Source organism: Phaseolus vulgaris, chromosome 8 (assembly GCF_051622355.1).
Source record: "Phaseolus vulgaris cultivar YP4 chromosome 8, ASM5162235v1, whole genome shotgun sequence".
Classification (NCBI taxonomy): Eukaryota; Viridiplantae; Streptophyta; class Magnoliopsida; order Fabales; family Fabaceae; genus Phaseolus; species Phaseolus vulgaris.
The window spans coordinates 9,263,028-9,278,034 of record NC_143505.1 but is presented as its reverse complement, the minus strand read 5'-3'; the positions used below and the strand labels follow the sequence as shown (position 1 = coordinate 9,278,034).

Here is a 15,007-nt window from a genome sequence, read left to right as displayed (position 1 = left end):
CCCACCCCATTAATAATAATAATTATCATACATACGTATATATCATTTTTTAGTTTTCATTTATTTATTTTTGTGCCCAAACATTGCAGTTATTTTAATATTATTGTTAGAGAGAGGTGATATTTCAAAATAGTAATATTTTAATAATATTTATATTATTTTTTAACTTTAAAATCTTAATATACATTATTATATTATTATAATGGATTGTAAAGTGAGTATATGTTTTTTCAAGATGTGAATGTATTATTTTCCATATATATGTATGTATTTATGTATCGTTTTTGCACTTGAAACTCCACTTACTCACACTTTTGCAAAACCCTCTGCTTCCTCTGTTTTTCTCTCACCTTTGTTCTCTTTCCACTCTCAACTCTAAACCATGATTGTGATGTCTGAGAAACCCCTTCCGCCAGTTCCTCCACAGGTTTCAGACACCACCTTTTGTCCTTCTTCAAAGAGGTACTAAACTTTGTGCTTCACTAGTTTCTCTGTTTAGCTTTACACTTTGCAAGTCATTTTTTTTTGGCAAAAAAAGGTCTCTCCCACCCCATGATTCATTGTACTTCTAAGGAGAGAAAGCACCACATTAAAACTATACATTACCTTTTAGCATGGTCTAATAGTTTTATACATTGAAATAATGTTATTTTTGTTATTAAAGTCTATTTAAAGAAGTAATATCTCTTAATAAAAGTTATATAATCTGAGGTGTGGGTTGAATTTCTGACTATATGGTGCATGGAATTCATTTAATCATGCTAGCAGTTACACAGATAAAAATCGACAGACTTATAATTTATTTTCTTTTTTTCTTGTTCAATGTTCTTATGTTTGATCTTATACTTTAGGTTGGAAGGAAAAATTGCTATTGTAACTGGGGGTGCTAGGGGAATAGGTGAAGCAACTGTGAGAGTTTTCGTGAAGCATGGTGCAAAGGTGGTGATTGCTGATGTTGAGGATGCAGCTGGAGCCATGCTTGCTGAGACACTGTCTCCCTCAGCAAGCTATGTCCACTGTGATGTTAGGTTGGAGAAAGAGGTTGAGAACTTGGTTAGTTCCACAATTTCTCGCTATGGACATCTTGACATCATGTTCAACAATGCTGGGGTGCTAGGGAACCAGTCCAAGAACAAGAGCATTGTGAACTTTGATCCTGATGAGTTTAACAGGGTCATGTGTGTGAATGTGAAGGGAGTGGCTTTGGGGATGAAGCATGCTGCAAGGGTGATGATTCCAAGAGGAGTAGGGTGCATTATCTCAACTACTAGTGTGGCAGGGCTCATGGGGGGGCTTGGACCACATGCTTACACAGCCTCAAAGCATGCCATAGTTGGGCTTACAAAGAACACTTCTTGTGAGTTGGGGAAGTATGGGATAAGGGTGAATTGCATTTCACCATTTGGGGTGGCTACTTCCATGCTTGTGAATGCATGGAGGTCTTGTGATGATGAAGAGGCTGATCATGAGGGCATCAATTTTGGGGTGCCTTTCCCAGAGGAAGTGGAGAAAATGGAGGAGTTTGTCAGAGGTCTTGCCAACTTGAGAGGAACAACTTTGAGGGCCGTGGACATTGCTGAGGCTGCACTCTATCTTGCTAGTGACGAATCCAAGTATGTGAGTGGCCACAATCTTGTTGTGGATGGTGGAGTCACTTCCTCAAGAAATTGTATTGGATTGTAACTTCAATTTCTTGGTATATTCATGTTACTTGTTTTTCTTGAGGATCATGCAAATGTGTGAAATAGTTTCTGCAAATACATGATTAATAGTTTCAAGATTGATATCAATCACTTTTAGGACAATCCAGAAGAGATTGATCTATTAAATCTATTTAGTAGGTAAATTTCAATGACATGGTTAAGAGATATAAATCCATTTAATTGACCACAAATCATAATATGAAAGCGAGATATTTGTTGCTAATAAATATAAGATTCTTATATATTGACACATAATATTTGACGCTGTAGACGTGGTAGTGACGTGATAAAGTGAGATTGCATGTGAATGAGCGTAACGTGAACTTTAAAATAGGGTAAAAAAGAATATATTACATTGGTTCTTAGAAACAACCAGTGTAATATTTTTTTTTTTACTCATAATGACCCTTATTACACCGGTTAAGTCATCTAACCGATGTAATATATGACCCATATTAAAAAAATTGATTTTTTTTTCATAACGAGTGGGTGAGTCATAAACATCACATAGGTAACCACTTACAGACCCATAGATAACCAGTTTTGCGTGTGCCAGTATATGTGGAGGAACCTGTGGCTGGGTAACCAGTTCTGATAGGGTTATTACATCAGTTAAACCATCTAATCGATGTAATATATTATTTTTACATCGGTTAAGCCATCTAACCGGTGTAATATATGGTTTTTATTAAAAAAATGATTTTTTTAATGAAAAGTAGGTGACCATAAACGTCACATAGGTTACTTACAAACACACGGGTAACCAATTTTGTGTGTCAGTATATGTGGAGGAACATGTGGCTGGGTAGTTCTGGTAGGGTTATTACACCGGTTAAGTCATCTAACCGATGTAATATATGGTTCTTATTAAAAAAAAATTCATGAAGAGTGGGTGACCATAAACATCACATAAGTAACCCACTTACACACACATGGGTAACCAATTTTGCGTGCGTCACATAAGTAATCACTTACAGACACACGGGTAATCAGTTTTGCGTGTGCTATGGATCATATATTCTAATATAGAACCAGTGTCACATCTTCACCAAATATCAAGTCAGCAACATCAATTAATATCACGCAAGCGGTGTTAAGTTTGTGTTAGTGACAAATGATGATGTTAATAAAACATTTTTCTAAATATAATGAATCACGGTTACAAACAACACCTCCTTCCGGTCATTGTGAAATGGACAATCATTAGTTTAAAAAAAGACCAGAACATGATAAAGAAAAGAGGAAACAGATTAAAAATTTAACATGAAAATTCAATGTTTGTTCTTTGAATATTGCACCTAGTTGTGCATGTAGTTGTCAGCTATGAAACAAACAAAAGAAGAAGATGAAACAGTTGGTCTGGTTAACAGGGCATCTTTGTTTCCATTAGTAATTGGATTGTCAATGCCAGTTTAATTAAAATTTGAATATCAAAAGCCTATAAAAGAGTTAAAATTGAGTCAAGCATTCCTATTTATTATACATCTTAACTGATACAGGATCATTTTATATTGTTTTGATATAAATTTGGATCCTAGAAAATTTTCACTGGCTACTTCTTTCAATAATAATTTGAATAGTTTTATGAGTTTTTCTTGTTTGTTCCTACCAAGGTTAAACTTTTAAATTAGTATTTCATAATAAAATTTGTCTCTTACGAGTTAAGATATAATAGAGTTAGTATGTTAGCATGACACATTAAGTAATATGTGACTTGTTATATTATCCTCAAATTTTACAAGATAAGACATAAATGTAACATGAGATTTTGAGAGAGGGATTATAGAAAGATGCATGATTTAGGAGGTTCATTAGTTTATGTCGAATCACCCAATATGTACTTCACAAAGTACAACCAATTGATGGAAATGCTGAGTATTCTAATCAACAATCATATACTAACATTGTCTTTGGAATTTTTAAGATTGGAGTAGACCCAAATTGGGCTTTGTACAAGCTGTCAGGGTCATCATGTACCCCTTTATTTAGGGCACTCTACTTGGTTGACCTTAAGAATCCCATTGTTTTGGAATCAAACACAAACCTTATTATTTGAAATGATATCTTCATAACCAACATGAACGGTATTTAATTAGGTATAAGATTTTAACTACGCACTATTTTAATTATAAAATTGATAATTAAATCTTTAATTAGATATTAATTAGTTAATTAGATATCAATTTAGAAATGAGTTTATATACTTTTATTAATAATAAAAATTATTTTAGAAACTAATAATTTGTTAAGTTTATAAAATAATATCTAATTTAGTTAATATAATGAATAATTATTTTTTATTTTTAAAATTAATTTTTATTTAATAATTTTTTTAATATATATACTGAAATAACTAATAAAAAATAATTAATATATGTCTTTCCGATTGCAAATTGAAATTCAAATGTATCCACCAATATAACCATGACATAAGTTTTATGAAAAGTGTCTGAAAAAAGTTTATACATGGATTAGGCAAAGTCTGAACGAAATCTTTAGTATACAACGTGTACATTTGAAAAATTTGTGAAATGTTGCATTAGAGTTTTAGGATTTCTCTCACAAGAAACATCTTGTCCTCAACTTACACCATGAGACAATAACAAAAATGTAATAAAACGTTATGATCTGTAAAAATTGTAATCATATAAAATCCTAATAAAGATTTGATGGCACCAAATCATGAAATAACAAAACTTAATCATATCCAAATACGGTTAAAAAACCCTAATAAAAATCTCATGACACCAAAACATGAAATAATAAAAGTTCATCATAAAGAAATGGAGTTAAAAACCATACTAAACATCTAATAGAACCAAAACCTAGAAAAAGGAAAATTAATCAAATGCATATATTTGTGAAGAAGTGGGATGATTTCATAGAGAGGTAAAATGATGCAATGCATATATTTGTTATATATTTATAATTTGTTGCAAGCACCAACCATATCTCTTTCCTGATTTTGGTGCATTATTTCCTCCAACAAGCCAATGGACTCACTCAATTAATTAGTTTCCCAAGTCCACTATGACATGCCTTGTGTCTGTCCTACGGATTGCGTCTCTCTTATACCTAACCTATTTTTCTGAGACCAAAATAAAGTCATATTTCAAATAACCATTGCAATAAAACAAATACCATGACTAAAAATTTATATATAACTTTTTTTAAATTGTCTTCAAAAATTTTGACCCCTACATGTAAAGGAAAAGTAAACTAATTATTAATTTTTATTTTTGTAGTAATACTAATAAGACAGTGTGTGTGTATCAACTCACAAGTATAAGCATATTGGTTACGGATGGAAAAAAAAAAGTCTATTTAGTTAAATTTCTCTACATTTGTATTATTTAATTAAATTTGATTTGATTTTAATCTATATTTTATAACATTTTCTAATCCCAATTACAATCAATTTAAAGAAAATTGGAAACACAATCCTAAATTTCACTCCCATAAATCCTAAAGTCAAGAATAAGATGAAAATCTAATTCTCATTCTCTCATGTCTACGAACCTGAATCTCAATTTCTCTGTCTATGTTTCCAAAAGAGAAATGTTTCTTCTTATGTTAATTTGTATTTATTGTTATTATTACATTGTCATATTCTTCATCATTCTTGCCTTGAAGAAATATAGACACACATGAAAGTTCAAACATTGGGAACTTTGAACTTAATCGAAACTTCTACCGCAGATATAGTTATGATTTATAATTTGATCATTTGTAGCCGATCTAGTTTCATTATTTTATTTTTTTATGACATTTTTTTTTCAAAATGATTTTACGATACTCAACTATTGCATCCTTGCACCCTTATTTAACATATGTTTCTTTACTGATTAACAAAACTCTTATTTTATCAAACTTGAACTTTCATTTTAAGCTAAATAAGTTGCTAGAAATTGAAGGTTCACACATGCACCCTCATTTCAAGGTGCTTGGGAAAATATGAAAAAAGAGAGAGTATACTTCTAATAAAATTAACTGTTATGTAGGTTTTGTGTTGAATGGGATACTTTTGATGAGAATATAGCACTGGCAAAAAAAAAAGCAATAAAAATTATTAAATGGTAAAGCCCAATATATTTTGGGCCTAAGGAATTGGCCATTGGGCTCATGGCAGTGTTATAGTCGAACACTGATAAGCTAATTGAAGGACTTTTTCTTCCTACACCTTCATACCTTCTTGTGCTACCCCAAATTAAATGTGAAAATACCATATCTGGATTACATAATCTGGAAGTCAATCTCATATTTAGAAAAGACTTTCGGATTATGTAATCTGGAAGTTAATCACACATCTAAAAAAAACTTCTGGAAGTTAATCTTATGTATAGAAAAGACTTCCAGATTATGAAATCCAGAAGCTAATTATAAAAGACTTCCGGATTACATAATCCAGAAACTAATTCTGAATCAAAAAAAGATTTCTGGATCATGAAATTTTAAAAAAGATATTTTTGGAATACAAAAAAACTTATGAGGGTGGCACAAGAAGGTATGGAGGTGCAGGAAGAAGCAACCTAATTACAGTGTTGTGGATAGGTTTTTCTTCTTGCAGCTAATAAATTTAAACCTGAACTCTATTATTAACATGAAATAACAAAAATATTCTCTTTTAATTTTTAAATAAAAGTAAGGGTGCATGTCAGAATGCATTCTGATTCGATATTCCAGAATTTAGTTATGATCATTTGAAAAAAATATTTTGCATTTTGTTCTAACTTACGATGGTCTTGTTAACTTTAGATACATCATCATCTCATAGAACACATGTGATCACTTTTTTTATAATCAAAATAGTTTTCTTACAAATATTTCTGCAACTTTTTGATAGAGTCAACTTTTTTAGAAAAAGATAAAAGACAAAGTACAAAGTTTCAGAGCCAAAGGATAATAAAAATTATTAAAACATAAAATAAAAATATAGCGATACTACAACAATATTAAATTAAATTTTAGTTACAATTTTAATTCTAAAAATGTGGAGTAATTTTTTTTGGTCATTCAAATTTTAAAAAGTATTTTAGTTCTTTAAAAGTTAAAAAAAAATAGTTTAGAAACATTAAATTTGAGCAACTAAAATGAAATTTTTAAGAATTAATGATTATGATTTAGGATTTAAGATTTAAAACTTTCATTAATTTTTAAGATTTAGTATTTAGAAACTAAAATTATATATTTTTTAATTTTGAATGTTAAGAACTAATATAAAAATTACTTCAAATTTTATGGACTATAAATAAATATAAATATAAATTTAATTAACCAAACTTTAAAACGGGGAATTGCAAGATTATTTAGATTATCATTGTTCTATGAGAGAGTAGTAAGACAAGATGTGGGTTCTTGAGCTATAGACTCTCGAGAGACACAATTTTGGTGGTCCATGAAGCTTTCAGCGTTAAATGTTGTTAAGAACATAAAAATATTATTGTTATTATTATTAGAGTGAAGAGAATTGACTGAAAGTTTTTTGTTGAGTGTATGTATTTATAAGTATTTGGATGCATATAAATAAAATTGAGTAATAAAAAACATTCAATTTCTCAATTACAACTCTTGTGCTTCACTAAACTGATTAAGTTCTTGAACATTTGAACATTTTCTAAAATATGCATGTACTAGTTATATTCTAATAACATATAAGTGAGTATGAATACAAGTTTCTCAAAGCTTGAAAGTGGAATAAATAATTAATCAAGCAACTGAATAATTAGGTTTTTTTGGGTTGGGTTGGAAAAATTATAATTTTCTTAATGTTTTATTTGAATTAAAAAATAATTTTGAGATAATTTAAGAGAAAAATGTGAGGAGAATCAAATTATTTTGATTAAGATAAATAGAGTAAAAAATAAACAAAAATATTTTTGTTTTATAAAAATTATGGATATGATTAAAATTTAATTTTTTTAATTGATAAAAAGAAAGATTATAAATTTATTTTTATATTTAAAAATAATTAAAAAATATATGATTTATTTATTTGTATATTTTAATTATTTATTATAATTAAAATATTATTTCTGGTAGAATCTAATATATGATTTTAGAAAAAATACTAATTATATAATATTATCAAAACATACAAAATTGTCGGATATTATAGAGGTACGATCCAAATTGGCTTTGTTCACGTGTTTATTATTTGTTTGAACTTTTTTCTTTACACTACCCATAATTTAAAATCAGAACGAGTTTCACCTACCTTATCAATTAGCTCATACGTATCGTGCACTAAAACATGCATTTGTCTGCTCAATTTCCTACATATCCATAAAAAATTCTTAGATTTATAATTTTATGTACCAAAATCTTCTGTTAGTGATGATCTGAATTATTGCTTCTCAGAATCTCAGATTACTCGTGGGAATTTTGAAGACGAGACCTGCCATATTTCTTCCTGCACCTCTATCACCCTGCAGTGTCTCCATACTTTAGGTAAAAAAGTCTATTTTATCCTTAATAAAATAAAAAATAACTCCTAAGTCCGACACTCCCATAAGCTTCTTCATTGAGTGAGAGTAGCTGTGAACTCCTTTTGTGGGAGAACTCGTGGAAAAAACCATCTTTGATGGCATGAACTAACACGTTAAATGTTTAAAGTATGAACTAACAAAATAGTAAAGTACAAGGATAATGAAAACAAAACTGATATGAATTTTGACAAAAAAATAGTCCAAACCATATGCATTACTCGTTTAATATGGTTTTTGAATTTTATAATTTGAAATACAAATTTGTATTTCGAATTATAAAATTCTAAATGCATTTTAATAACTTTCGAATTATAGTATTAGAAATATTCAAAAGTTAATTTTCTATTGTTCAGACTGGGTTAAAATTAACACTAATTGAACTGTTAGGGATTATTCAGGTCTTGCTACTTGTGGAGGTATTTTCCGTGAGAGTATGAGGGAGTTTATTTGAGCTTTCTCTGCGTTTCTTGATGTTCAGACTGCTTTGGTTACTGAATTTTATGGAGTTATATATGCTTTGGAGGAAACTCAAAAGTTGGGACTTACTAATGTCTGACTGGAATGTGACTCTGTCTTGTTTGTGTTGCGTTGACTGCTAAAACAAATATTCCTTGGATGTTTCGTAATCAATGGAATACTTGTCTTAATTACTGTCGAAAAATCAAGTTTAGGGTTACTCATATTTTTCGTGAAGGAAATGTGTGTGCTGATAAGTTGATTAATTTAGGATTTATTTATAGAGAATTCTTTCATTGGTATAATAGGCTTCCATCTAGTCTGTTCTTAGAATTTTTTTATTAATAGGTATAGTCTACCTATGTATCCTTTTTGTTAACATATGAGTTTTGGTCTAGTCTCCCATATTTTTGTATTTTCTTTCTTTTTCTTTTTTTTAATAATATTTTTTTCATATGATGACAAATGATTGTTGTTACTTGAGGTGTCAGCCTAGCTAAGATGACAAGTAGCATAACATGAAAGTTTTTTATAAAACAAAATTCTATTGTGAATTTTAAATTTTTTAGGACAAATTTAGCTTTTGAATTGTATAATTTGAAAATTAACTTTATGATCCGAATTTTATAATTTGAAAATCATTATTTAATCTAAAAAATACTTCCAAATTATAAAATTCGGAATACAAATTTAGAAAAATATTTTTGAAATTACAATAATTATGGGGTGCAATATGGGGTGCAGGAAGAAATCCCTCAGTCATTGTCAAATATTAAAGCCACCTTTTCTCTTTGATTTGGAAAATGGATTAATCACGTTTATAGCCATAGTTATCATTACACGACCAAAACAATCACCATGGAGTTGTTATGGAGTTGTTTCAGTTTAAACTTACATATATATATAATGAGAAAAAAGTATTTTTTTTTTATGATAATACATCGACTTCCTTTTATTTTTTAAATTCTTTCAAAGTTGACTTTAGAAAAAAAACAATGTAACACTCGTACACTAAAATATGTATCATTCAAAAGAGTTGCAGAAGGTCATTAATTTGATATTACAAATCTTCAATTCTTTTATGGATCCTGTTCAAATGTGTGTTGATATTGAAGTTCACAGTCTCGCTTTACCATCAAGTTCAATGTGTTCACTAAAAAAAGTTTTACAAAAACGCTTACTAAGATCACCACATACATAAACATGAGTCATTATTTTAATATTAACATTGATCCATAATCGATTATCAACCAAGGATAGTCAATTATACTTTAGGAAACACACTTATAATCGATTATGACATAAGGAGAACCAATTATCCTTTAAAAAATTACAATGTGTTCATTCAACAAATTTTACAAAAATCTTTATTAGGATCGCCACTTACGTAAACATGGGTCACCATTTTATATCAACAAGGACCCATAGTGGATTATGACATTGAATAATCGATTATGAACTAAAAAATCATCATAATCGATTATGGCCAACATATAATCGATGTTCTATCAAAAAAGGCCCCATAATCAATTATGGAATTCTTCAAAGACATTGGATATCAATTATCAACTAAAGAAAATACCATAGTTGATTATCATTGCTTCAAACACATTTTCTGTGCTAAAATGTTCATTTTATGTGTAAACCTTACCTCAATTTTGCACCACCAAAGGACCAATGAAAGGGCACCACGATCAATTCACAATTGTCAGTGTTGGAGATCCCAAATTACTAAGATAAAGATTTTTCATAGTATATAAGTAGATGCAAACCTCACCTTATGAATCGGTTTTAAAAGGTTGAGTTAGACTTAAAGTTCACTTCCTAATATGATATTAGAGTCATTTATAACTTATCGTAGCGAAAGTTTGTTGGACTTATCAAGTCACCATCTCATGTACCAGTTGACAAGTCTCGGCATGAGAAATTATTGGAGATCTCACATCAACTAACCATAAAGACTTTTAATAATATATAAGTGAGTACAAACTTTAACAATTTCCATTTGCTAATAGCTAACTTAACTTGACTTTCCCATAATTTTTTCATACTTCTAACAAGAAAGAAAAAAACCAACATCTGCATTTTTCTTCACTCACATTTATTTGCCTTTCACTAAAGGCAAACAACAACTTTATCCACAATTCCATCTCCATAAAACACTTTTTTGAAAACAAACTTAGTGTTAGCGTTTATAAATGAATAAATATTAAAATTACGAAGAATCTTCCTTCCTCGATCCTACCTCATGCAAAATCTTGCTGCTCAATTTAAGGATAAGATATTAATTTTTTAACATCATACCTTTAGTCACTATTTTGGAAAAAATTGTCCTTGATTGTTTTTTTTTAGATATCATGGTTCACCATTTTGTCTGAGTTTATATATTTTAAAGATTTTTTAAAACAATTTGATTTAAATATAAAAATATCTACAAACATCTATAAATACGTACAAGTATGAAAAAATCCACATGCATCTTTTTGTGTGAGTAAGAAGATAGACTTTTCAAACGAGATGAATAGTGGGTACCACCTACCTACCTTCATCCCTTGTAATCCCTACTCGTGTTACCTATAAGAATATAAGCACCATAACAATGAAAAGTGTAGAAAGATTTGAAAGTTAGCAAAAAATGACTTTAAGCTGATCATTATAAAATAAAACAAAAATCAGTTCCATGATATTTTTTTATTTCGTTGTTACATGCTGAAGATGCGAGAGAATGAAATTTTTACTCGTATATTATTGTTATGATGAGTATACCCCAAGAGAAAAAATTCAAAAAAAAAAAACATAGATCTCCTGTGAAAATTTTCTTCATTTCTTATAATTTTCAGAAAGGTTATATTTTTTTGAAATAAGAAAAGTTAAATTCATTATTTGTTGACTCTATTTTAAGTGCGAAATATTTAATATAATCTGTTGCAGTGAGAGATAAGAGGATAAGGTGTATAGTGAAAGTTTGAATTTTTTGTGTGAAGTGATAAAAAGAGTTTTTGCATTTATGTTGTTTTGGAGTGTTAAGAGTGATAGAAGAGAGAAGAAGAGTATATTTAATGAATTGGGTTGGTTCAGTGTAACAGTTGAAAGAGAGAAATGATGAATTCAATTTGGATTTAGATTTGTGAGGCAGAGAGTGCAGGAAAGTGGCAGAAAGGTATGGAAATTAGCCTAAACTTTGCAGACACGCAGAGGATTGCTTTAAGAAGATTTGATGTGTCCAAAGGATTCACTACATACGTGTCACTCTACATGCTTCTGTCTCTCACCCTTTTTCTACCCCTACCCTTCATTTTACACAACAAAATCACACTTTTATTAAGTCTACTAATTTAACTTACAATGATTTTATTATTATTATTTTAATCAAATGTAGTACTGTTAATTTTAAAATGAAAAAACTGTTCCCATTACTAAATTAATTAATACATTATATTTGCACGAGTTTTGGAGGTAAAAAACTTACTTAACCCGATATTTTTAGTTGTACAAGCTAAGTATTAACTTGCAAGAGTTATATTCTCACTGGTTTTTAGCTCTTGGCCATTTGCTGTGTACAACTCACTGGAAAAGTCCATAATGAGTTCAGAGGAAACCAATGTTACAAGAAAAGGTTCAAGGAAAAGAAGGGATCATTCTGATGATGCTTGTAGGTCACCATCATCACCACCACCACCACCATGTGTCACAGTCACAGAGAAAGAGACCATGGTGAAAGGTAACAACAACCACAACTCCAACAATGAAATTCATGTCTTAATGTCTTCAGATGCACAATATTGTTACTACATGTTGGAGGCCATGCCTCAGCCAGGACCTACATGGTCCACAGCAGGTCCTTGTGTATTGGCTGAGCCAACACCAAGACCAACACCATCACCAACACCAACACCAACACCAACCCTAACACCATCACCAACACCACCCTTTGAGGCCAACCAAGATTCTTCATGCACTTGGTGGCTGGAAGGGCTTGATGACAGTATGACCACAGAGAAACTGGATATCCCATTTGAGGAAAATGTTGTGATGGAAAACTGTGAGGGGCTTGGCTATGAATCAACTCTTGTGGATGCCATAGATCTTAGCTATTGTTGTCCAGATGATTGGTTGGTGATTCCAGCAATGGACCAGGATTTTGGAGACTTGCTAATGCCATAAGAAATTGCTGTTTTTTTGTTGCTTGTTCATATCTTGGACAGTTTATTGCAGCAAATTTAATTATGTGTTTTTTAAAAGAAAATATTATGTAAATTGTATAGTCCTTTTCCTTTCATTGTATTCCAACAAATATTTGTTCATTTCACTGCGTGAAGTTTCCCAGAATTTTCATTTTCCAACCTACTAAAAAACTTCAATTGCTCCTTTGCACTTCAAATTTGTGGAGATGGAATAAGTTTGATGTGGTAAGACTTCAACTTTTTCTTTCAAAACATATTATGTTTCGTTTTTGTATTCTATTTATTATTGTACTTAAATTTTCCGTGAGTGGGGCTCATTTACTAGCTTGGAATTTATCAAATAATAAAGTGCATAATAGAAAAAAGGTATGCCAAATAATTAGAGTGGACAAATTATTAGGTCTGACTCAAAAAATAGTAACTTTAGTTTAAGCAAGTGAATTTTCATGAGACCCATTTAACATCTAGTTCAAATACACTTAAACTAGAACAGTTTATAAATTTATAAATCATTCCATTCAATAATAATAAAAATAATAATTCAAAAAGAATTGAAAATTATATATTTTATTAAAATATGTATATATATATATATGGTTTAATTTTTTTATTCATCTAAAATATAAATAAGGAAGAGTTGACCCATTTTTTTTATTTGACCTGTCGGATTGTGCTGGGCGGTTTGCTTTACCACCTTTACAAATAAAATCTTCGAAGAAATAAGATTTTGTTACTTCAATATGCACTTTATTTTATTTTTATTAATTACTTTTTAATAAATTATATATTATTTGAAAATTAAATAATTTATTAGTTTTTAAATTAATTTTTATTCTTTACCAAATTAAAAATTTATTGATTTTTAAACTAGATTTATTATTTATAAAAAAATTAAATTAATATCTAATTAACTATAAAAAAAATTGACTATCAAATTTAAAATTTAAATAATTAGTAATTAAAATATTAGCAACTAATTAAGTACTAATTTAAAAATTATTTATTGTAACGTCTCTATACTTCTTCACTAATAACCATAATCCATACGCTACAAAAAAAAATCATGAAATAGAAATCAATTTTTAGAGACAAAAATAATTAGTTACCAATTATTTAGTTTCTAAATTTGGTTTCTAAAACCTTGGTTGCTAATTAGATACCAATTTAGAAACTATTTAACAATAATAGAAAGTAATTTAGAAACCAATTTTTTTTTAGTTCTTAGAATGGTCTCTAATTTAGTTACTATTGCAACTAATTATTTTGGTCTCTAAAAATTGGTTTCTATTTCATGATTTTCTTGTAGTGATAATCGGTATGAAATATCAAAATAAATATATAAACATAATACAAATGTTTACAATTCTTACATATAATGTTTCAAAATATCTCTCTTTAAGACTTTAAGTATTTACATAAAATTAAAATAATTTTTCAAATATAATATTTTCATCTTCCAACTCTATCACCTGTAATATCATTTGCTCCTGCGTGTAAGTTAGTTATAAAAAAATTCTATATAATTTTAATTTCAAATTAAAACACAAAAAAATCATCAATCTCATACCATTTCTCAAACATTTCACATAACCATCAAGTGTCTATCCAAGAAATTCACAACTCATCTTTCTCATGTCAGACTTCTACTGACGCACAACACATAAACACTTAACTTTACTTCTGGAAGACTCGTGTATTGAAATTAGAATCCTGAAACCTGCATCTGTCATACTACTCGTTGTGAATCCACACAGCCATGTGTTGGAGATCCCACATCGACTAGAGATTAGAGCCTTTCATTGTATATAAGTGGGTGCAAACCTCAACCTCATGAACCGGTTTTATGGGGTTGAGTTAGGCTTAAAGTCCACTTTGTAATATGGTATCAGAGTCATTTCAAGCCTATCCTAGCGAGTATTTGTGTTGGGCCTATCGGGCCGCTATCGGACCACCCATAATATATAGTCCCACGCACGAGTTGGCAGTCTCGGCGTGAGGGGGTGTGTTGGAGATCCCACATCGACTAGAGAGTAGAGCCTTTCATTGTATATAAGTGGGTGCAAACCTCAACCTCATGAGCCGGTTTTATGGGGTTGAGTTAGGCTTAAAGTCCACTTCGTAATACCATGCGCATGGGTTATTTTTTAACAATGAATCTAAAGTTCACATTAAGGCCTTT

General features: G+C 29.8%; 2 protein-coding genes across 2 annotated transcripts; both read left to right on the top strand.

Moving 5' to 3' along the window:
* Positions 1-272: 272 nt before the first annotated feature.
* LOC137827305 (short-chain dehydrogenase reductase 2a) lies at positions 273-1,805 on the top strand. Its single transcript, XM_068633598.1, has 2 exons — positions 273-462; positions 852-1,805. The coding sequence occupies exons 1-2, from the start codon at positions 383-385 to the stop codon at positions 1,681-1,683; spliced, it is 912 nt and encodes a 303-aa protein (XP_068489699.1). The 5' UTR covers positions 273-382; the 3' UTR covers positions 1,684-1,805.
* Positions 1,806-12,120: 10,315 nt separating this feature from the next.
* On the top strand, positions 12,121-13,065 carry LOC150025392 (uncharacterized). The gene has a single exon (XM_090294420.1). It carries the CDS (start codon positions 12,227-12,229, stop codon positions 12,806-12,808), a length of 582 nt encoding a protein of 193 aa, XP_090150546.1. The 5' UTR covers positions 12,121-12,226; the 3' UTR covers positions 12,809-13,065.
* Positions 13,066-15,007: the final 1,942 nt, after the last annotated feature.